A 22,605-nucleotide genomic window follows, 5' to 3' on the forward strand; every position below is an offset into this window, starting at 1 on the left:
TGGCTGTGCCGGGCACGTGGGCACGGCCTGGGCCCATCCAAGGAAGCCTTGCAGGAGATGAGCAGGGCAGGGCAAAGGGCCTTTGCAGCTGCACACTCCTGCTGCTCCCTGGCTGACATGCACACTCGCAATCAGGACTTTCCCAAGGGCAAATCTGCTCCTGCCCAGGGACCCTGCAGAGGCTCGCCCTGCCGTGCCTTTAGCCCTGGGGCCACTTACAGCTCCTGGAGGAACTGCATCCCATGCCAGGCCTGGAAAGTGCCGCTGCGGATCCGCGTGAGGCCGTTCCCGGAGAGATTTCTGGGGAGAGAGGAGGTCACACACAGGAATCGGGCCTGCCCTACAGAAAGAGGGGGCAAAGCGGGATCCCTTTGCAGGAAAGGTGCAAATCAAAGGTGGAAGAGGGAGGCAACTGCTGCTTTCTCGGTGTTTGTAGCCTGCCCAGGAGGCCAAGCGAGCGGCACACGTGCTGACTCTCTTTCTGTTCCAGGAAGCAGCCAAGGCTGCAAGAACTGGCTGCCTGATGGCTGTGTGTGGACAACCCCGCTGGGCTCTGTCCCCTGGCGTGGCTGCCCAGCCATCGGCATTGACCTCTGCAGCTCAGCTGGGCTCTGGGCAGGGCAGAGTTAGGGACTGAGGGCAAAAGAACAGCAGCATTTTCTTGCACAGGAAATTGGAGTGCCCAAGGCAAAGACAGAGCTAAAAACCCCAGAAAGGAACTTGATCACTCACAGAAACTTCAGGAAAGGCAGTGGCTCAAAAGCCCGTTCCTCAATGGACTGGATCTCATTGTAGGACAAATCCCTGTTCCAGTTAGAGCAACAAATGTCACTTCCAATTGCCCTGTTGCATCTAGCTGCCTAAGCAGCCTTGATGCCAGCACGGACAAAGGCCACATGCCCGTGGCTGGGCTGAGCAGCAGGGCCCCAGGGAGGGGCAGGCAGGAGCCCCCCACCATGGGCAGGGCCCGGTGCTTACAGGTGCTTCAGCAGGAACAGTCCCTCCAGAGAATGGCTCTTCACTGTCCGCAGCTCATTGTCCCTGAGCACTCTGCAAGGGGACACAGGGACATTGTGACAGCGGCCGCTGGCCAGCAGCAAATGGCATTGTCATGGGAAAATCTCCTGCAGCAGCTTGACTGAAGCATCTCTTTGGGACACTGCAGGGATCGTCCCCACTCCTGGCCACAGCAGGCCCTTGCTCCTGGCCGGCTGAAGGTGACCACAGCGTCATCCCTGGGCAGACACACACGGGGATGCTGCAAGAGGCTCATGGCAATTCTTGCCATACTGGGAAGCTGGGCTGATTCACACCCCTCCTTGCAGAGCCACAGAGCTTTGAACTCCAATGGAAAGGATGCAAGCGGGTGGTGTGGGGGCTGCTGATGCCATCCCCAGACCAAAGGATGGAAAATCCCCAAACTCCTGACTTTTGAAATGGTGCAGGCCACTTACAATGTCTCAGCCCATGGGTAGTCCTTCCAGGCCTGTTTTCCAACAGCAGCAATGGAGTTGCCAGTGAAATCTCTGCAAAGAAACAAAAGGCCCAGTCCCCCCTCAGGAAAACCCATTTCCTTGCTGCTGAGCTGGAATTGGGCTTTGCCTGGAGAAGGCACAGCGTGCTCAGCCTGGCTTCACCCCCATGCTGAGCTCAGGCCCCCAAACCCACGCTGTCCCCAGGCAGGGAGTCCCCCGGGTGTCCCAGGTGGGCTCTGCAGACACAGGGAGCCGAGGAGGGGCAGTTGCAGGGCTCTGTGGGGCCCCGGGACTCACAGGAGGGCCAGGGCTTGGCGGCGGCTGGCCGGGGGCACGGTGGCCAGCCCGGTGTGGCGGCAGTTCAGCCGCCCATGGCCCGGGCAGCGGCAGGGCTCTGGGCAGAGCTCTTTGGCCACTCCTGCCGAGGGAGCCACTGCCAGCAGCAGGGCCAGCAGGAGCAGAGCGCGCACGAGACGCGGCACCAGGTCCATGGCGAGGCAGGACTGGCTGCAGTCACCTGGGACACAGCCCTCAGGTGCAGCTGTGGCAGTTCCTGTGTCACAGTGGTGCTGCCAATGTCACAGTGCTCCCTTCTGTGTCATTGTACCAATGCTTGTGGTGGTGCTTGGCAACAGAGCTCGCAGGCCATGGTGTCACCAAGTGACTCTGTCTCAGAGCCACCAATCCGTGGAATCATGGAATGGATTGGCTTGGAAGGGACCCAAAGGCACATCCAGTGCCACCCCTGCCATGCACAGGCACCCCTTCCACTATCCCAGGCTGCTCCAAGCCTCGTCCAACCTGGCCTTGGACACTGCCAGGGATCCAGGGGCAGCCACAGCTGCTCTGGGCACCCTGTGCCAGGGCCTCACCCCCCACACAGGGAAGGATTTCTCCTGAACATTTGATCTAAGCCTGCTCTCTGTCACTGTGGAGCCATTCCCATTTGTATTGGGTTTGTGTGGCCAAGTTTTCGCATGGCATTGGGGCTACAGGTGCTGTTGAAATTGCTTTTGCTTCTCATTATCCTGCCCTGGTTTTGTTGGTAATAAATGTAATTAATATCCCCAAGTTCCCTCCGTTGTGTCCGTGAGGGTGATGACCAGGGAGGGATCTCTCCCTCTCTTTCTGGAAGCTCATGAGCCTTTTGCTGCCTTTTCTCTCCTCTCCACTCGGGCGGAGCGCTGACAGCGCCTTTGGTGGGCAGCCGGCATCCAGCCAGGGCCAAAGCCCGCCTGGCGCCGGGAGAGCGCGGGCAGCTTCCCGAAAGCCGGGCACAGGCGGGATGGCCGCCGGCAGAGCCTGAGGGAGCCGCAGCGCCAATGGCGGGAAGCGCGGGCAGCCTGAGGGGCGGCAGCTCCGCCTCAGCGCGCCGGCACCGGCAGCGACCGCCGCGCAAAGGGAGCCGCGGGCAGCTTTGGCGAGGCCGGCACGGCCCCGCAAGCAGCGCCCGCACGGGCGCCCCGGCCCGGCCGGGAAGCGCGGCCGCTCCGCCGCACAGGCAGCTCCGGCTCCGGGCAGCGCCTCCGGCAGCGGCCGCCCCGGCCTGAGGGGAAACGCGCGGGCCAGCAGCTCGGGCCGGGGCGGCTCCGGCAGCGCCTGCGGCAGGGCGGCCTCCACTCCTGGCCACGGAGCCACGGAGCCTCAGAGTCGCTGTCCATGGTGGAGACCTCCGGGTTCAGCGGGTCCATCCTGTGCCTGATCCCCACCTTGGCAGCCAGGCCACAGCACTCAGTGCCACCTCCAGCCGTCCCGTGCACCCCTGCAGGCATGGGGAGTCCAGCGCCTCCTTGGGCAGCCCCTTCCAAGGCCTGACCACCCTTTCCATGGAGAAATTTCACCCTGATCTCTCTGTTTCCTGACTTACACACCCGGACACTATTTTAAGCCTCTTCTGAGCCATATTCGACCAAGGTGCCTTTCATGCATGCCCATTAAACCTCCTGGAGAAGGTGATTCTGCTCCATCACAGCAGCCCTTCAGCAGGAGGTTCAACAATGCAACCATCAGCCTGGGAGCCAGGCAGGAGTGAGGGAGGGCAAAGGGAAGGAGGAGGAGGAGGTGAAAACCTCAGGGGTGCAGAGGGGACAGTGCTGCTTGTGCAGCTCCAAGCCAGCACCATGGGGACACCCGTGCCGAGGCCTCTGCAGGAGGACACCGGCCATTCCCCTTCCCATTCCCCACCCAGAACTCTTGTGCTCACAGGAGACATCTGGAACACAAAAGTGTTGACCCTGGAAAGCTACAGGGGCCTTGGGATGTTTTAGAAGCACTACTGCAAAGCCTCTTCCTTAGATATCCAAAGAGCTATCCAGGAAGGTCTCGTTGGAATGGGAAAACTCCACAGGGAGTGCTGGAGCCAGGCACTGGCACTGGGGCTGGCAGAAATAACACCTGGGTGAGGTAGGACCAGGTGCATGCTCTGCTCAGCCCAGTGGCAGAGCTGAAGGGGGAAGTGCAAAGATAAGGAGTGGCAGAGGCAGAGGGACTGCTGGAGCCCCTCTGAAGCAGCCATTGCACAAACGTCCCAGACAGGCACATCCCAAGAAGCCCAGGATGCCCAAGGCTGTGGCCAGCAGGCAGGGGGAGGGGATCCAAAACAAGGGCAATGGAAACAGGTCCCTGCTGGGGGCAGCAGGGCAATCCCCTCCTTACCCAATTCACGTTCCCAGCTCCCTCTGCACAACACGGGGGAGGCTCTGAGCCGCTGGGGCCGGACAAGCATGGTGTGGACAAGCTCCATCCAGGCTGGAGGGGCTGCCCAGGGGGAGTCAGGCCAGCCACGCTCTTTGAGAGGCTCCCTGGGGACGCTGTCCTGAGGGGCAGAGCAGTCCAGAGGGGCTGGATATTCTGCAGGGAGAAATCCTTGTAGGCACAGGCAGGAACAGGCCGTGCCCGTGTGCCCAAAGACGAGCTGGTGAGGAAGCAGAGCGGCTGAGCAGGAAGCTTTACCTGGGACTCCGGGAAAACACAGAATTTACACCTTTGGAAGAAGGGCAGCACCACAGGAGGATGGCGAGGATGTTGTTGGGGCGTGCAGGGAGAAAGGCAGGAAAGCAAAGGCCCAGCTGGAACTGAATTTGGCCAATTCCATAAGGGAGAACAGAAACTGCTTTTACAAATACATCAGCAACACCAGGAGGAACGAGAACAAACTTGGTTTTTATTGAATGCAGGGTAAAACATTGCGACAAGGGATGAGGAAAACCCTGAGATACTGATGCCTTCTCTGGGTGTCCCAGAGCTTGTGCTTGCCTGCAGCACCCTCTGGCCTTCCCTCAGCAGTGACAGCAAGAAAATAACAGTCAAGGAAAAAGCATGTAAGGAAATAAAAACAGCCAACAAAGCAGCATCCAAGGAGAGCCTCAGCTAAATGGGAGGTGGACAATTGTGGCATCCCATTAACTTCTTGAAAGTCTTCTACCTTTGTTCTTCACACTATGCCTCTTCCCGGGATGCTGATCTCTGGGATTCATAGGCATCCCTGATGCGTTGAATCCACAGCAATTCAGACTTGCTGAACAGGGAACAGCACTGGGAAGCACCATGAACAGCCTGGGAACAGGGGCAACACTTGGAGGAGCTCTCTGCCCTGTAGGGCAAAGGCTGCTCTACATTCTGTGCCTCCTTGTTATCCTTCCTCCCTCTCTGTGGCAGTTTTGCACAGAACCTGAAAAAAAAAACAGAGAGAGAAAATGGGCATAAAAGAGAAGGCAGCAGGTGATGGAGGCTGTGGGCAACAGGGGTGCCTGTGCTCTGCCCTGTCTGGGAAGCAGCCGCTGGAGCAGTCGGGAAGGGGCATTTCCAACGCTGCAAAGCAATGCAGTGAGCGAGGTGAACGGGGACAAAAAGGCTTCTGGACATCCCATGGCCAGAGGTCCCTGCTCCCGCTCCCTAAGCAGGGAGGTTTGGCCAGGGAGGGCTGCAGCAGGTGCCAGCACCTCTCCCTGCTCTGGGGTGTGTCAGCAGAGCCCAAGGAAGATGGTGAGCCCCAGCAGGGGTGGCAATGGCTGGCAATCCAGGGAATGAGCCCTGCATGCAAAAGGCAGCTGGAGAGGAAGGGAGTGAGTTCTTCAGCAGCCACTGTGGGGAGGGAGCGGGGAAAAATAGGGCAGAGCCACAGCAGAGGAGACTGCTCGTGCTCACAGAGATTTGGGAGCGCCCCGGGGCCCAAGACATCCATCCCAGCGCCAGCGTGGGAAGGGCTGCTTGGGCTGGGAGCCCCTGGCCGTGCCCGGCGCTCAGGAGCCGCTTTCCCAGGGCTCCCCCAAACGCGACGTGTCGGAAACACGGCCCGAGGAGTCCTGGGCAGCGGCACCTGCGTGGCTGCGGGGCTCCAGGAGGAGCTGCTCTGCACAGGAAAGACTCTTGGTGGCATGGGCAGGACTTACCTTCTCAGCAACAATTTCCTGGGGTGGCCAGGCTGGGAGTCAAGTTCACTCTGTCGGGAGCGCTTCTGGGGAAGGAAAATGGGAGATTTGCAACATCAGTTGTCCTGTAATATTCTGCCAAACAGGAGTGAGGGTGAAAGCTCTCATTGCTGTGTGGCTGAAGGCAGGAGAGCAAAGCAAAGCTGGGGAGAGCTGGGACAGAAGGCAGGACAAGCTCCCCCCAGGCAGGCTGGACCCTGCTGAGCTGAGTGCTGGGGATGCTGCCACAAGCTTCAGGCTTGGAAAAACATCTCCTGGGGCACCCAGTACATGCAGGGGCATCTGCAGTGGCACGTGGGGCTCGTCACTGGGCACTCCAGCTACAAGACAGACAGCTGTGTGTCAAACAAGATATTGACTTACGTGGAAGACACACTTCAGTATCAGGAAAACCAAGATGAATAAAAACAGCAAAACCAGAAATGTGATCACGTACACCACAACCTCCAGTTTTTGCTGTGAGGAAAGGAAGGAAGAATATGTGGGTAAGAGCATTGCTCCTTCCATTCTCCTTTGCCCAGAAGGACACATGCAGCAGTGCCCAGCAGCTCTCCTACCTTCCCTGTGAGTCCCTTGTCCTTCCCCAAGGCCATGTGAATGATCATGTTCTCTTGCTGACGACACTGCTCCATTGGATCATAGGCTCCCTGGTTCTCTTGCCTCTCTTGGAGCACCTTTAGAAGCAGCCTGGTCTTTTTGACCATCTTGGCACAGGCCTGCTTGAGCTGGGGCAGGCTGCAGTCCCTCCTCAGGGCTCGCTCCACGTGGGCCATGAATGTCTTCAGGCCTTTGTGTGCCTCCATCAACTGCTGGTGATGATCAGCATTGGTTTCCAGGTCTTTTAGTACTGGCGCAAGGTCCGCACTTCGGGGTCTCACAGGTTTATGGAGGAGCATGGAGTCTTCCTCCTCTCTGGTGTCAGGCATGAGCAGGAGGTGGCCGCCGATGGAGGAATGCTTCTCTTCAGCCGTGGCTCCTCGTCTGCTGCTCACAGCGGGGTGGCTCTGAACCAACGGGTCAGAGAGAAAATCCACGTCCCTGTTTAGACCCTGGGCAGATCTGGACCTTCGCTCCACTTTCACAGGGCTCAGCACCTGGTAGAAAAGCGGATTATGTCCAACCCAATACTGCCTGTCCTTCTTCTTGTGCCGTTTGTGTGTCCTGACGTGGTACTTCCTGGCAGTTGGATCTTCCTCCTCATCTCTGTGTTGTCCAGAGATGGAGGGATCGTCAGCATGTTTTAATCCACCAGCTACAGCTGAGGGCTTTAATCCTTGCCAGTATAAACGTGACTCCATCTTCTCTTGATGCCAGCTTGAGGGTGTCTTTTCCACCACATGCTTCAGCCTGGCAGGCTGGGGCTGGTGTGGGACAGTGATTCTTGCAGCCTTGATGCTTTCTGCCTTGTGCAGCTTCTTCTTGACCTTGGCCCTCAGGTCACCAGCACTTGTTTTGCCTTCGTGCCCCAAGAGATGCTGAGGGGGATATGAATTTCTTCTGGAGCTATCCAGGCTGCTGACACCACCCTCAGCGCTCTGGGTCAGGGCAACCACAAGCGTTGCAGTTCCATGATCTCCCAGTGAAGGTTCCATGGGCTTGAGGATCAACACAGGGCTGGTGTTCAGCTCTCTGCGTTGCTCCATGTCCATTACTTCTCCCCGTGTCTGCAGCACAGTTGAGTGAACTGTAGAACACCAAGAGAGCAGATCAGCAGCTGGGCACAGACACAGGCACAGAGGTTACCCTGAGCAGCAGGAGCTCATCTCTAAGTTTAGGCATCCCAAGAGCAGAGTGGGGGATGTGTTGTGGGGAGCAGCAGAGCCCTTCAATCCATGCCATTATCCCCTCGGAGCAGAGCAGAGAGCTGGCTCTTTCCAGGTGTCTCCTGGGGCTCTGTTTGCATGGGAGGGAAACATCCCTGGGGAATGGCTTTGCTGTCGGAGAGGTTCCCACAGCTCCAGATGAGCAGGCTTGGGTGGCTCTGCAGGAGCTAGTGAAGAGCCTGAGACCCCAGAGGAAGGACCCGCGCTGCAATGGGGGCACAGACTGGCAGGGGAGGAAAGCCCAGGGACTCCTTTGCTCCAGGGCCATTCCCAAGAGCAGCAGCTCAAGCTCTTACACCGTGAAAAACTTCCCCAAAGGCACCAGAGCTCTGGGACTGTGCTGTGGGAAACCTGGGGCTGAGCCAGTGAGAGAAGCGAGCTCCCTGGGGCCCTTGGCAACCTGGCTGTATCTGTTTGCACAAGTGCAGCCTGGCCCTGCTGTGGACAGGATGTGCTGTGCCCTGTGCCCAGCTGGAGCAGCAGGACGGTGCTTTGCTCCCCCTGCACAGCCCAACGAGGGCATGACGGTGCTTGCTGTTCACCCTGCAGAGCACAGTGCGGACCCTGCCCTTTGTCCTGCAGTGGGCAGTGGGGTGGCACAGAAAGCAGGCTGTTAGGGGAATTTGGGGGGTTTATGAGCAGACCTCGCCTTCCAGCACCAGGGAAGGACACAGGGCATTCCTGCTTTCCTTGCCTGGGGGCATGCTGTGGGTAGCAAATTCGTAGCTTTGGTGGGTCCAGTGAGCTGTTCCTTCTCCAGACAGTATGTGACACACAAGATATGGACCAGGAGCTTTCCATCCCAAGGGGTTTTGCCCAAGGCCTGCGCTCCAGGGGGAGATCAGGCCCCCCAGCACGGGGCAGTGCTGCAGCATCTCCCCAGGCTCAAGAGAAGTGGCAGATTTGAGCTCCCCCCAGCCCCTCCGGACACCAACCGCACTGCGGGGCGCTGCTGCTGCACAGCTTCTCGCACAGGAACTGGATGGTCCTGCAGGGGCTCTCGGGCCGGGGACGCTCCTGGCACAGGCAGCAGGCCGTCTCCTTGGGCACTTGCCTGCAGACAAGAGGGGATTATTGCAGGAACACCTGCCCACCCACTCCGTGGCTCAGAGCCCGACTCAGGGAACACACGGGTACCACGCATGGGGCTTGTGCTTCACTGTGTGCCACAGATCTGGGAAAGGCCCCTGACTCCCAATGCCAAACATCAGAAAGGGGATTTTCACCTGGAAAGTGGAACTGCTCCCAAAATACCACGTGACACAGAAATGCCCCCGCCTGGAGTTCAAACTCTGCTTTGAGAGACCTGCAGCAAGTCACCCGAAAAGGTGAAATTCTGCCTCTGAGCGGGTGAGTTTTGGCACGTTCCCACAAGGAAACAGCAACTCTTGAGTTTACTGGGTTTCTTCTGGTTTTGTGGCACATGGATTTGTTTTCCCAGCAGAGCCCTTGTGCCAGCACTCAGAGCCTGCTGGCGGCTGGGGCTCAGTCCCACACACTCACAGGGTTTCCAAGCTCACTGTGGTCTGTAGTAGCTGCAGCAGCGTCTGCGGGGTCACTTGGGTGGCACTTAGGTCTCTGCAGGCATTGCAAAGAGATCATGAAATTCTCTGGTGACATTGCCAGGACTCTGCTCTGACAGCAAGCCCAGGGCCCTGACGATGGTGGTGCTGTTGGCAGAGGCATCCCCTTCTGCCTGCTCCAAGAGCAGCCCTTCTGGAGCCCAGCTTCCCTCTGCCTCGCCCTGCTCTAAACCAGCCCCTCGGAATCAGGAGGGCAACCCTGCAGCTCCCGTGGCAGACAGATGCCACCAGAAAGGATTGCCCCTCTCCCGACCTCCTGCTGCTCTCCCCTGAGGGCAGCTGAGTCCCTGGAGGGGGCAGGAGCCTGGAGCTGCTGGCAGGAGTGCACTTCATTCCCAGAGCCCTGCCAGCAGCTCCACGGCCCCAGACCTGCATGGGCTCTCTCAATCCCTGAAAGGTTGTGTCCCAGTTCCTGGGCTGCTTTGCAGCTGGGGACACACCAGCACTGCTTGGCCTTTGCCTTGCTCTGCTGCAGCTGGGCCACTTGTGTCTCCAGCAGACTCAGGCTGGCCCACAGGCAGATTTGCTCCTGCCCCATTTGGGCTGCCCTCCTGAGAACAGGGCACTCGAGAGAGACACAGCTCTCTGTGCATCTGCTCCAAACGAGCCAATACTTACAGAGAGCGCACTGAGGGCAGCTTGAAGAAGGCAGAGTCATCTATCACAACCAGCGGGTTTTGGCTGAGGATCCTGGGAAACAACAGAGCTCTGTCAGGGCTGATGGCAAGGATGTGAGCTGGCTGTGCCGGGCACGTGGGCACGGCCTGGGCCCATCCAAGGAAGCCTTGCAGGAGATGAGCAGGGCAGGGCAAAGGGCCTTTGCAGCTGCACACTCCTGCTGCTCCCTGGCTGACATGCACACTCGCAATCAGGACTTTCCCAAGGGCAAATCTGCTCCTGCCCAGGGACCCTGCAGAGGCTCGCCCTGCCGTGCCTTTAGCCCTGGGGCCACTTACAGCTCCTGGAGGAACTGCATCCCATGCCAGGCCTGGAAAGTGCCGCTGCGGATCCGCGTGAGGCCGTTCCCGGAGAGATTTCTGGGGAGAGAGGAGGTCACACACAGGAATCGGGCCTGCCCTACAGAAAGAGGGGGCAAAGCAGGATCCCTTTGCAGGAAAGGTGCAAATCCAAGGTGGAAGAGGGAGGCAACTGCTGCTTTCTCGGTGTTTGTAGCCTGCCCAGGAGGCCAAGCGAGCGGCACACGTGCTGACTCTCTTTCTGTTCCAGGAAGCAGCCAAGGCTGCAAGAACTGGCTGCCTGATGGCTGTGTGTGGACAACCCCGCTGGGCTCTGTCCCCTGGCGTGGCTGCCCAGCCATCGGCATTGACCTCTGCAGCTCAGCTGGGCTCTGGGCAGGGCAGAGTTAGGGACTGAGGGCAAAAGAACAGCAGCATTTTCTTGCACAGGAAATTGGAGTGCCCAAGGCAAAGACAGAGCTAAAAACCCCAGAAAGGAACTTGATCACTCACAGAAACTTCAGGAAAGGCAGTGGCTCAAAAGCCCGTTCCTCAATGGACTGGATCTCATTGTAGGACAAATCCCTGTTCCAGTTAGAGCAACAAATGTCACTTCCAATTGCCCTGTTGCATCTAGCTGCCTAAGCAGCCTTGATGCCAGCACGGACAAAGGCCACATGCCCGTGGCTGGGCTGAGCAGCAGGGCCCCAGGGAGGGGCAGGCAGGAGCCCCCCACCATGGGCAGGGCCCGGTGCTTACAGGTGCTTCAGCAGGAACAGTCCCTCCAGAGAATGGCTCTTCACTGTCCGCAGCTCATTGTCCCTGAGCACTCTGCAAGGGGACACAGGGACATTGTGACAGCGGCCGCTGGCCAGCAGCAAATGGCATTGTCATGGGAAAATCTCCTGCAGCAGCTTGACTGAAGCATCTCTTTGGGACACTGCAGGGATCGTCCCCACTCCTGGCCACAGCAGGCCCTTGCTCCTGGCCGGCTAAAAGTGACCACAGCGTCATCCCTGGGCAGACACACACGGGGATGCTGCAAGAGGCTCATGGCAATTCTTGCCATACTGGGAAGCTGGGCTGATTCACACCCCTCCTTGCAGAGCCACAGAGCTTTGAACTCCAATGGAAAGGATGCAAGCGGGTGGTGTGGGGGCTGCTGATGCCATCCCCAGACCAAAGGATGGAAAATCCCCAAACTCCTGACTTTTGAAATGGTGCAGGCCACTTACAATGTCTCAGCCCATGGGTAGTCCTTCCAGGCCTGTTTTCCAACAGCAGCAATGGAGTTGCCAGTGAAATCTCTGCAAAGAAACAAAAGGCCCAGTCCCCCCTCAGGAAAACCCATTTCCTTGCTGCTGAGCTGGAATTGGGCTTTGCCTGGAGAAGGCACAGAGTGCCCAGCCTGGCTTCACCCCCATGCTGAGCTCAGGCCCCCAAACCCACGCTGTCCCCAGGCAGGGAGTCCCCCGGGTGTCCCAGGTGGGCTCTGCAGACACAGGTAGCCGAGGAGGGGCAGCTGTAGGGCTCTGTGGGGCCCCGGGACTCACAGGAGGGCCAGGGCTTGGCGGCGGCTGGCCGGGGGCACGGTGGCCAGCCCGGTGTGGCGGCAGTTCAGCCGCCCATGGCCCGGGCAGCGGCAGGGCTCTGGGCAGAGCTCCTCGGCCACTCCTGCCGAGGGAGCCACTGCCAGCAGCAGGGCCAGCAGGAGCAGAGCGCGCACGAGACGCGGCACCAGGTCCATGGCGAGGCAGGACTGGCTGCAGTCACCTGGGACACAGCCCTCAGGTGCAGCTGTGGCAGTTCCTGTGTCACAGTGGTGCTGCCAATGTCACAGTGCTCCCTTCTGTGTCATTGTACCAATGCTTGTGGTGGTGCTTGGCAACAGAGCTCGCAGGCCATGGTGTCACCAAGTGACTCTGTCTCAGAGCCATCAATCCGTGGAATCATGGAATGGATTGGCTTGGAAGGGACCCAAAGGCACATCCAGTGCCACCCCTGCCATGCACAGGCACCCCTTCCACTATCCCAGGCTGCTCCAAGCCTCGTCCAACCTGGCCTTGGACACTGCCAGGGATCCAGGGGCAGCCACAGCTGCTCTGGGCACCCTGTGCCAGGGCCTCACCCCCCACACAGGGAAGGATTTCTCCTGAACATTTGATCTAAGCCTGCTCTCTGTCACTGTGGAGCCATTCCCATTTGTATTGGGTTTGTGTGGCCAAGTTTTCGCATGGCATTGGGGCTACAGGTGCTGTTGAAATTGCTTTTGCTTCTCATTATCCTGCCCTGGTTTTGTTGGTAATAAATGTAATTAATATCCCCAAGTTCCCTCCGTTGTGTCCGTGAGGGTGATGACCAGGGAGGGATCTCTCCCTCTCTTTCTGGAAGCTCATGAGCCTTTTGCTGCCTTTTCTCTCCTCTCCACTCGGGCGGAGCGCTGACGGCGCCTTTGGTGGGCAGCCGGCATCCAGCCAGGGCCAAAGCCCGCCTGGCGCCGGGAGAGCGCGGGCAGCTTCCCGAAAGCCGGGCACAGGCGGGATGGCCGCCGGCAGAGCCTGAGGGAGCCGCAGCGCCAATGGCGGGAAGCGCGGGCAGCCTGAGGGGCGGCAGCTCCGCCTCAGCGCGCCGGCACCGGCAGCGACCGCCGCGCAAAGGGAGCCGCGGGCAGCTTCGGCGAGGCCGGCACGGCCCCGCAAGCAGCGCCCGCACAGGCGCCCCGGCCCGGCCGGGAAGCGCGGCCGCTCCGCCGCACAGGCAGCTCCGGCTCCGGGCAGCGCCTCCGGCAGTGGCCGCCCCGGCCTGAGGGGAAACGCGCGGGCCAGCAGCTCGGGCCGGGGCGGCTCCGGCAGCGCCTGCGGCAGGGCGGCCTCCACTCCTGGCCACGGAGCCACGGAGCCTCAGAGTCGCTGTCCATGGAAGAGACCTGCGGGTTCAGCGGGTCCATCTTGTGCCTGATCCCCACCTTGGCAGCCAGGCCACAGCACTCAGTGCCACCTCCAGCCGTCCCGTGCACCCCTGCAGGCATGGGGAGTCCAGCGCCTCCTTGGGCAGCCCCATCCAAGGCCTGACCACCCTTTCCATGGAGAAATTTCACCCTGATCTCTCTGTTTCCTGACTTACACACCCGGACACTATTTTAAGCCTCTTCTGAGCCATATTCGACCAAGGTGCCTTTCATGCATGCCCATTAAACCTCCTGGAGAAGGTGATTCTGCTCCATCACAGCAGCCCTTCAGCAGGAGGTTCAACAATGCAACCATCAGCCTGGGAGCCAGGCAGGAGTGAGGGAGGGCAAAGGGAAGGAGGAGGAGGAGGTGAAAACCTCAGGGGTGCAGAGGGGACAGTGCTGCTTGTGCAGCTCCAAGCCAGCACCACGGGGACACCCGTGCCGAGGCCTCTGCAGGAGGACACCGGCCATTCCCCATCCCATTCCCCACCCAGAGCTCTTGTGCTCACAGGAGACATCTGGAACACAAAAGTGTTGACCCTGGAAAGCTACAGGGGCCTTGGGATGTTTTAGAAGCACTACTGCAAAGCCTCTTCCTTAGATATCCAAAGAGCTATCCAGGAAGGTCTCGTTGGAATGGGAAAACTCCACAGGGAGTGCTGGAGCCAGGCACTGGCACTGGGGCTGGCAGAAATAACACCTGGGTGAGGTAGGACCAGGTGCATGCTCTGCTCAGCCCAGTGGCAGAGCTGAAGGTGGAAGTGCAAAGATAAGGAGTGGCAGAGGCAGAGGGACTGCTGGAGCCCCTCTGAAGCAGCCATTGCACAAACGTCCCAGACAGGCACATCCCAAGAAGCCCAGGATGCCCAAGGCTGTGGCCAGCAGGCAGGGGGAGGGGATCCAAAACAAGGGCAATGGAAACAGGTCCCTGCTGGGGGCAGCAGGGCAATCCCCTCCTTACCCATCTCACCTTCCCAGCTCCCTCTGCACAACACGGGGGAGGCTCTGAGCTGCTGGGGCCGGACAAGCACGGTGTGGACAAGCTCCATCCAGGCTGGAGGGGCTGCCCAGGGGGAGTCAGGCCAGCCACGCTCTTTGAGAGGCTCCCTGGGGACGCTGTCCTGAGGGGCAGAGCAGTCCAGAGGGGCTGGATATTCTGCAGGGAGAAATCCTTGTAGGCACAGGCAGGAACAGGCCGTGCCCGTGTGCCCAAAGACGAGCTGGTGAGGAAGCAGAGCGGCTGAGCAGGAAGCTTTACCTGGGACTCCGGGAAAACACAGAATTTACACCTTTGGAAGAAGGGCAGCACCACAGGAGGATGGCGAGGATGTTGTTGGGGCGTGCAGGGAGAAAGGCAGGAAAGCAAAGGCCCAGCTGGAACTGAATTTGGCCAATTCCATAAGGGAGAACAGAAACTGCTTTTACAAATACATCAGCAACACCAGGAGGAACGAGAACAAACTTGGTTTTTATTGAATGCAGGGTAAAACATTGCGACAAGGGATGAGGAAAACCCTGAGATACTGATGCCTTCTCTGGGTGTCCCAGAGCTTGTGCTTGCCTGCAGCACCCTCTGGCCTTCCCTCAGCAGTGACAGCAAGAAAATAACAGTCAAGGAAAAAGCATGTAAGGAAATAAAAACAGCCAACAAAGCAGCATCCAAGGAGAGCCTCAGCTAAATGGGAGGTGAACAATTGTGGCATCCCATTAACTTCTTGAAAGTCTTCTACCTTTGTTCTTCACACTATGCCTCTTCCCGGGATGCTGATCTCTGGGATTCATAGGCATCCCTGATGCGTTGAATCCATGGCAATTCAGACTTGCTGAACAGGGAACAGCACTGGGATGCTCCATGAACAGCCTGGGAACAGGGGCAACACTCGGAGGAGCTCTCTGCCCTGTAGAGCAAAGGCTGCTCTACATTCTGTGCCTCCTTGTTATCCTTCCTCCCTCTCTGTGGCAGTTGTGCACAGAACCTGAAAAAAAACAGAAAGGGAAAATGGGCATAAAAAGAGAAGGCAGCTGGTGATGGAGGCTGTGGGCAACAGGGGTGCCTGTGCTCTGCCCTGTCTGGGAAGCAGCCGCTGGAGCAGTCGGGGAGGGGCATTTCCAACGCTGCAAAGCAATGCAGTGAGCGAGGTGAACGGGGACAAAAAGGCTTCTGGACATCCCATGGCCAGAGGTCCCTGCTCCCGCTCCCTAAGCAGGGAGGTTTGGCCAGGGAGGGCTGCAGCAGGTACCAGCACCTCTCCCTGCTCTGGGGTGTGTCAGCAGAGCCCAAGGAAGATGGGGAGCCCCAGCAGGGGTGGCAATGGCTGGCAATCCAGGGAATGAGCCCTGCATGCAAAAGGCAGCTGGAGAGGAAGGGAGTGAGTTCTTCAGCAGCCACTGTGGGGAGGGAGCGGGGAAAAATAGGGCAGAGCCACAGCAGAGGAGACTGCTCGTGCTCACAGAGATTTGGGAGCGCCCCAGGGCCCAAGACATCCATCCCAGCGCCGGCGTGGGAAGGGCTGCTTGGGCTGGGAGCCCCTGGCCGTGCCCAGCGCTCAGGAGCCGCTTTCCCAGGGCTCCCCCAAACGCGACGTGTCGGAAACACGGCCCGAGGAGTCCTGGGCAGCGGCACCTGCGCGGCTGCGGGGCTCCAGGGGGAGCTGCTCTGCATAGGAAAGACTCTTGGTGGCATGGGCAGGACTTACCTTCTCAGCCACAATTTCCTGGGGTGGCCAGGCTGGGAGTCAAGTTCACTCTGTCGGGAGCGCTTCTGGGGAAGGAAAATGGGAGATTTGCAACATCAGTTGTCCTGTAATATTCTGCCAAACAGGGGAGAGGGTGAAAGCTCTCATTGCTGTGTGGCTGAAGGCAGGAGAGCAAAGCAAAGCTGGGGAGGGCTGGGACAGAAGGCAGGACAAGCTCCCCCGAGGCAGGCTGGACCCTGCTGAGCTGAGTGCTGGGGATGCTGCCACAAGCTTCAGGCTTGGAAAAACATCTCCTGGGGCACCCAGCACGTGCAGGGGCATCTGCAGTGGCACGTGGCGCTCGTCACCTGGGCACTCCAGCTACAAGACAGACAGCTGTGTGTGAAACAAGATATTGACTTACGTGGAAGACACACTTCAGTATCAGCAAAACCAAGACGAAGAAAAACAGCAAAACCACAAATGTGATCACGAACAGCACAGCCTCCAGTTTTTGCTGTGAGGAAAGGAAGGAAGAAAGTGTGGGTACAAGCATTGATCCTTCCATTCTCCTTTGCCCAGAAGGACACATGCAGCAGTGCCCCGCAGCTCTCCTACCTTCCCTGTGAGTCCCTTGTCCTTCCCCAAGGCCATGTGAATTATCATTTTCTCTTGCTGACGACACTGCTCCATTGGATCATAGGCTCCCTGGTTCTCTTGCCTCTCTTGAAGAAGCTTTAGAAGCAGCCTGGTCTTTTTGACCATCTTGGCACACGCCTGCTTGAGCTGGGGCAGGCTGCAGTCCCTCCTCAGGGCTCGCTCCACGTGGGCCATGAATGTCTTCAGGCCTTTGTGTGCCTCCATCAACTGCTGATGATGATCTACATTGCCGCACGCCTTGTTATTTCTTCGTCTGGTAGGAGGTCACTAAGAACAGCCGATGTCAAATTGGCTTGTTTAGCAACCCAACACTCTAGGTGGGCCAATTCACCTAGAGACTTCGCTATGGACACCCAGGGCAAAAACACTGTCCAAGCGACGCCTTCTGGGATAGACCAATGGGTGATTTCGGGGTCACACTGTGAATCTCTTTCTTTTAGGTCTCTTTTTGAGCGGGTCGAATTGCGTGTGACAATTTTTGTTTTCCAATTAGCAATTTGGGTGTCGTTGGGAGTAAACAGCGTCAGCTTTCCGAAAGAACACGGGCCTCCTATTAGGCATGAGGGGATGCCTGCCCATGCTCGGTCTCCGCAAATAAAAAAAGTTCCTCGGGGAAGGGTTCTAGGCTTCTCATCATAAGTTGGGGTAGTAGTGATATGGACAACGGTGGAGCACCAATTTCCAGCTGTATACTCTTGATTAGGTTGAATAACAGGGAGGTAGGGTTTTCCAATAGGGTTGAGGGAAGACATAAACTCTACACAAACGGAAGCTACCGCGGAGCCGAGCAACTTAAACTCAACAGGTTTGGACTCAGCAATGTTCAGCTTAGAAATAAGACGTCTCCAAATAAGGTTGGGGTTGATTCCAGGGGAACGCATGACTTTTTGTTGGGCCAAAGGTCTTAGGGAGGAATCAAGAGGGGTAGGGAACTCATCTGGGTCAGAAGGGATCCCCACAAGGCAGGTCGACAAAGGGTCTGCTGCTGAGGTGGTGGTCAGACAGAGTTGGTCCTGGCCGAGGGCCTTGGCGAGCATTTTCCACACGTTGTGTCTTGGCTGGGGGATGATCCACGGGCTCGCTGGGGGAATTGTGAACCATAGGATGATGACAAAGATGACGGTAGTGATTGGGATGGGAGTCATCGGGTGCATGTCTCTATAAAAGAAGCAAAGGGAAAACATTAGGATAAATCAAAGGTTTAGGTTCTGCCCCGGGAGGAGGTCCAAATCTCCTGAGAATGGTTTGCGTTTCCTCCTCCAACAAGCTTCTTCTACTTGTGCCACAGCTCCAGCCGCCATGGTTTTTTTGGGTAAAAAGGGCTTGACCCACTTGGAGGGGACCCACTTGAGGCCTGAAGGAGTGGATACGCAGATGTATCCCCTCCCCCAGGTTACCAAATCAAAGGGCCCCTCCGTTTTCCATGTCTCCGGATCCTTTATAAGGACCGGCGACTTGACCCTAAGGTGCAGGTTTTCATTGTGCCCGAAGTGTCGGATAATAGGTGGATTCAAGTTATCATAAGAGCAATTTAAGAAATTGATGGTATAAAGTGCTTTTGCGAGTCGGATCTGAGGGGATTCCATCTTCATTGCCGAACTTTGTTGATGTAACACCCTTTTTAGGCTCTGATGGGTCCTCTCCACCACAGCTTGGCCTGTTGGGGAATAGGGGATGCCGGTCTTATGTTCTATTCCCCATTGTTGCAGGAAGCTCTTGAGTTCCCTGGATTTGTACCCTGGGCCGTTATCAGTTTTGATGACTTTTGCGATGCCCAACACGGAGAAAGCTAAAATAAGATGTTTCTTTGTGTCAGATGCTTTCTCCCCTGTGTGGGCAGAGGCATAAACTGCACCAGAGAAAGTGTCTACTGACACGTGGATGTAACAAAGTCTGCCAAATTCCGAATAATGTGTGACATCCATTTGCCACACTTCACAACTACTGAGCCCTCTGGGGTTAGTGCCTAAACTTAATGATGGCAGTTGATGAGATTGGCACAGGGGACATGTGGCCACGATCACCCTGGCCTGTTCGCGACTAAGTTTGAATTGGCGAACCAGGCCAGGCGCATTCTGATGGAAAAGCTGGCTGATCTTAGCTTGTTGGAACACTTCTGGGAGCGGGGCCACCTGGACGGGGGCGGCCAGAGCATCAGCTCTTCGGTTCCCCTCCGCGATGAACCCCGGCAGGTCAGTGTGAGACATGACGTGCATCACATAAAATGGTTGCTCTCCGCAGGAGACTAGATTAACGAGTTTTGAGAGCAAGTTGAACAGCGATATGTTGGACACCTCTTGCAAGATTGCATTCTCCACTCTTGATACTACACTGGCAACATACGAGGAATCAGTGACCAAATTAAATGGTTCAGGGCACTTCTCAAAGGCTCTGACAACTGCGTCCGACTCAGCTACTTGAGGTGATCCTTCAACCTCAGTAACTTCAGCCTCCCACCGCTGAGTCTGAGGATCCTTCCAAGTCATCACTGACTTGTGGGATGCTCCAGACGCGTCTGTAAACACAGTCAAAGCCTTCAAAGGAGTCCTACTCTGAACGCTTTTTAGAGATAGTGTGAACTGAACGTCTTGATTAAAAATTTTGTGGGCCGGTCTATGAATGGAAATTTGGCCGGTGTAACTATCCAGTGCAAACTGCAAGGCTTTGTTTTCTTGAAGCAGGTGTTCCAACATCGCTTTTGTAATTTGGCCCGAGCTCAATTGAAGAGGGATGTCAATGCACTCAAAATCTTGACCTGCCAGCTCCCTGATGCGCAGCCTAGACTTACGGATCAGTTCCGCCACCAGCTCTTGTGGCCGTGTCATTCTTTTGGACCTGTGGTGACTAAGGAACACCCACTCTATGATTAAGAGGGGGTCCTTAGTCCCTTGGTCCTTGTTGGTGTTGTTGTCCCACTGAAAAATGACCCCGTGGAGGTGCGGCAGTTTTCCCAAGATAATGAATTTGAATGGCAGCCCCGGTAGGTAACGGTGGGCCTGCCTGGCAGAAATGGACTTCTGGATTTTCTCTAGCGCAGCCCATGCTTCTTGGGTGAGGAACCTAGGAGAACTAAGCTCCTCTCCCCCTTTCAATAAATTGAAAAGGGGGGCTAGGTCGTCGGTGGGAATGCCTAGCCAAGGTCTCACCCAATTGAAAGACCCACACAGTTGTTGGACATCTGATAGGGTTCGAATGTTGTTTCTAATTGTAATTTTCTGAGGCACAATAGTGCACTTTCCAATTTCAAGACCCAGGTACTTCCAGGGTGGCATCCGCTGGATTTTATCCTTTTGGAGCTCGAACCCTGCAGCAATCAATGAACTGATTGTCAGGTCAAGCGTGTGTGTAAGCACATCATCAGTTGGAGCACAAACTAAGATGTCCTCCATATAGTGGTATATTATGGATTCCCCCCTCTAGCACGCACTGGGGATAGCAAGGAAGAGACGTACCATTGGCAGATGACTGGACTGTTCTTCATTCCTTGCGGGAGAACACGCCAATGATACCTCCTCCTTGGGGCTTCCCGGTTGATGGTAGGAACCGAGAAGGCAAAACGTGGGGCATCGTCAGGGTGAAGGGGAATTTGGAAGAAACAGTCTTTGATGTCAATGACTGCCAATTGCCAATTTTATGGAAGCGTCGTTGGGGACAGCATCCCCGGCTGGAGAGGACCCATATCTTCGATAACATTATTGATTTGTCGGAGGTCGTGGAGGAGCCGCCACTTGTCTGTGTTAGGTTTCTTGATGACAAACACTGGGGAGTTCCACGGAGACGTGGTCTCCACCAGGTTGCCCTTGAGCAACTGCTCATCCACAAGCTCCTGGAGCGCCTTCAGTTTTTGTTTAGAAAGCAGCCACTGCTCTACCCACACTGGTATATCGGTCTTCCAATTCAGTTTTTGGGTAGGGCGCTCTTCAGTGACCGCCGCCCGAAAAACCTGGGGAGCCGTTGGGAGGTCAATTTTGGCTCCCCATTGGGCGAGAAGGTCTCTCCCCCACAGGGGTTCCATATAGTCCAAAACAAACAGGCGTACTGAAGCTAATTGCCCGTCTGGCCCCTTAATTTGCACGACGTTCCGAGATTGTTTTGCCAATTGAATGCCCCCGACACCTTGTACTCGACCAGCCACGTCTTGCAATTCCCAATGTGACGGCCATTCCCTGGAGGGAATGATCGTCACATCTGCCCCAGTATCTAAAAGCCCTTGGAGTAGTTTTTGATCCCCACCCCTTTGCAAACTGCAGGTGATGCATGGTTTTTCCCTGCTCAGGACCTGGGCCCAGGCCACCACGGGTAAAGCTGTTTGTTGGCGAGGTTTCGGCAGCTCTGGGTCCCAGGTCAAGTCAGGGACTGGAATGGCTTGTGCCACGATTTGTCCCTGAGGCAAAAAGGTGGGAGGGCGAATGCAGTACAGTGCGAGGGAGAATTGTCCCGGGTCTGATGTTAAGAGACCCGGGACAATGTTAATGTCAATAGGTGTGTGTTTGGTGTCTCCGACGACAATGTACTTACACTTGATCCCACCACAAGTACCTTCCACTTTAGGGCACACTGAAACAAGATGGAAGCTCAAGTCCTTGATGTGTAATGACTCGGTCAGCTGCAACCTGTAGGGTGTAATTTTAGAGTAAGTGGTTAGAATCGGTCTGGGTACGACAGGTGTAAGACAAGTTGAATGAGAAATGGTCAAGTCCCGTGAAGCTGTGGTTATAGACAGGCTCTGTTGGAGTTTCCCCTCTCTCTCCCCCCCCCCCCACATTGGGTGTAACTACGCCTGCCCTATTTTTATCTTGGCGCGGTGAGGAGGCGCGCTCTTCTCCTAGTTTTTTTGCAGAGCGTTCCCCTGAGGCTTCTGTTTCCTTTTGAAGTCTATAAACTCCTGCCTCAGGGGACACTCCGGCATCCAGTGCCCAGTCTTCCCACAGAGGTGGCATGGCGCGGTGGTTCTCTGTGGCACCTTCGAAGTGTTAGGAGGTGGACCAGGGGCTGAGGTGGTGGAAGCAGCAGCTATCTCCTCAGTGTTGACGATTGCGGTCTTACGAACCGGTGGTCGGTGCTTAGAGTTGAGCTCCTTCGCCAGAACAGAGACCTTTTTGCGCAAACTTCTAACATCTGCTGAAGAGTGGGAGGTGGGTCCAGAGGCAGGCTGAGGATGGCGGCTTTGCAAGCAGAGTTGGAATTGGCTGCCACCATCTCAGTCAGGATTTCCAACCGGGTTGTCTCACTCTGGACCTGTAACTCGACTGCTTTGCGGAGGCGCTCGACAAACATAACAAAAGGTTCATTATTAAACTGAGAGATTTTTGAGTAGGTGACAAAAGGGGTAGTAGGGGATCGCAACCCGAAAAAAGCTTTCTCAGCTGCCTTGGCGCTCTCTCTTGACGCTTTGGTGGGAATGTACCATGCCTGGAAGTGTCCATCAGTCCAACTTCCTGTCCCACACAGATGGTCATTTGATATCGTTTCTCCCTGCAGATCTACGGCGGTACGCAGATTTTCCCACAGTGTGGGCAGGAGTTTTACGACATCCTTTTTCCACGCGCCTTCCCACATGATATATTCTGTGGGGTTGAGGAGGCAGGAAAAAAGTCGCCGCAGGTCTGCAGGGGTGACCACCGATTCGGAGAGTGTGACCCTCAGGATCCCCCGGAACTAGTCGCTCTCCCGGGAGTAATCCTTTTGGGCCTTACACAGCTCCTTTATGGAATGGCGTGGGAACGGGGTCCATTGGACTTGGGCCCTCCCCTCCCTCTCCGGATGATAAGTGACCGGAGCCACCGATAGAATGGGAAACGGCTCCGGGCCCCGGCCCCCAGCCCCCCCCCCGACACCCGCCTGAGCGTGGGAACCGGAAGGGGGACCGTGGGAACCGGAACTGGGAGAGGAAGAGGAGTGGCCTGAGATGGGGGCGGAGACGGGTGGTATTTTCGTCTCCGCCTCCAGGGCATGGTAAGAGGGTGGGACTGGCGCCAGAGGAGGAGTCGCAGGAGGAGGAGGCAGGGGTGGAGCAGTAGGAGGAGATATGGTAGAGAGAAGGGATAAGGGGA

At 56.9% G+C, this 22,605-nt stretch overlaps 2 protein-coding genes across 5 annotated transcripts; both read right to left on the reverse strand.

The window, feature by feature from the left end:
* Nucleotides 1-4,618: 4,618 nt before the first annotated feature.
* Nucleotides 4,619-10,287, reverse strand: LOC135286518 (uncharacterized). Its single transcript, XM_064399610.1, has 7 exons — nt 10,268-10,287; nt 9,930-10,001; nt 8,664-8,782; nt 6,463-7,589; nt 6,269-6,361; nt 5,867-5,931; nt 4,619-5,145 (listed from the first exon to the last, which is right to left on the reverse strand). The coding sequence occupies exons 1-7, from the start codon at nt 10,285-10,287 to the stop codon at nt 4,914-4,916; spliced, it is 1,728 nt and encodes a 575-aa protein (XP_064255680.1). The 3' UTR covers nt 4,619-4,913.
* Nucleotides 10,288-14,665: 4,378 nt separating this feature from the next.
* LOC135286907 (leucine-rich repeat-containing protein 37B-like) lies at nt 14,666-21,889 on the reverse strand. Of its 4 annotated transcripts, XR_010350898.1 has the most exons (6): nt 21,603-21,889; nt 21,071-21,165; nt 16,511-17,710; nt 16,317-16,409; nt 15,914-15,978; nt 14,666-15,193 (listed from the first exon to the last, which is right to left on the reverse strand). XR_010350898.1 is itself a non-coding variant. In XM_064400145.1 (5 exons), the coding sequence occupies exons 2-5, from the start codon at nt 16,754-16,756 to the stop codon at nt 14,962-14,964; spliced, it is 636 nt and encodes a 211-aa protein (XP_064256215.1). In that variant the 5' UTR covers nt 16,757-17,710; nt 20,005-21,288; the 3' UTR covers nt 14,666-14,961. The 4 variants fall into 3 exon arrangements, 1 of the variants encoding a protein (XP_064256215.1); XR_010350897.1 differs by lacking the exon at nt 21,603-21,889 and having other exon boundaries at nt 20,005-21,288; XR_010350896.1 differs by lacking the exons at nt 21,071-21,165; nt 21,603-21,889 and having other exon boundaries at nt 16,511-19,992.
* Between the last annotated feature and the right edge of the window lie 716 nt (nt 21,890-22,605).

Source organism: Passer domesticus, chromosome 27, assembly GCF_036417665.1.
Source record: "Passer domesticus isolate bPasDom1 chromosome 27, bPasDom1.hap1, whole genome shotgun sequence".
In the NCBI taxonomy this organism is placed as follows: domain Eukaryota; kingdom Metazoa; phylum Chordata; class Aves; order Passeriformes; family Passeridae; genus Passer; species Passer domesticus.

What these genes read in the sequence shown, in the direction of transcription:
- LOC135286518 (XM_064399610.1), bottom strand. Translation starts at nt 10,287, where the DNA reads ATGCAGTTCCTCCAGGAGCT. An exon ending in ACAAGGGACTCACAGGGAAG is followed by an intron (nt 6,362 to 6,462) that starts GTAGGAGAGCTG and finishes CTTTCCTCACAG; the next exon opens with CAAAAACTGGAGGTTGTGGT. An exon ending in TACTGAAGTGTGTCTTCCAC is followed by an intron (nt 5,932 to 6,268) that starts GTAAGTCAATAT and finishes TTCCTTCCCCAG; the next exon opens with AAGCGCTCCCGACAGAGTGA.
- LOC135286907 (XM_064400145.1), bottom strand. Translation starts at nt 16,756, where the DNA reads ATGGAGGCACACAAAGGCCTGAAGACATTCATGGCCCACGTGGAGCGA. An exon ending in ACAAGGGACTCACAGGGAAG is followed by an intron (nt 16,410 to 16,510) that starts GTAGGAGAGCTG and finishes CTTTCCTCACAG; the next exon opens with CAAAAACTGGAGGCTGTGCT. An exon ending in TACTGAAGTGTGTCTTCCAC is followed by an intron (nt 15,979 to 16,316) that starts GTAAGTCAATAT and finishes TTCCTTCCCCAG; the next exon opens with AAGCGCTCCCGACAGAGTGA.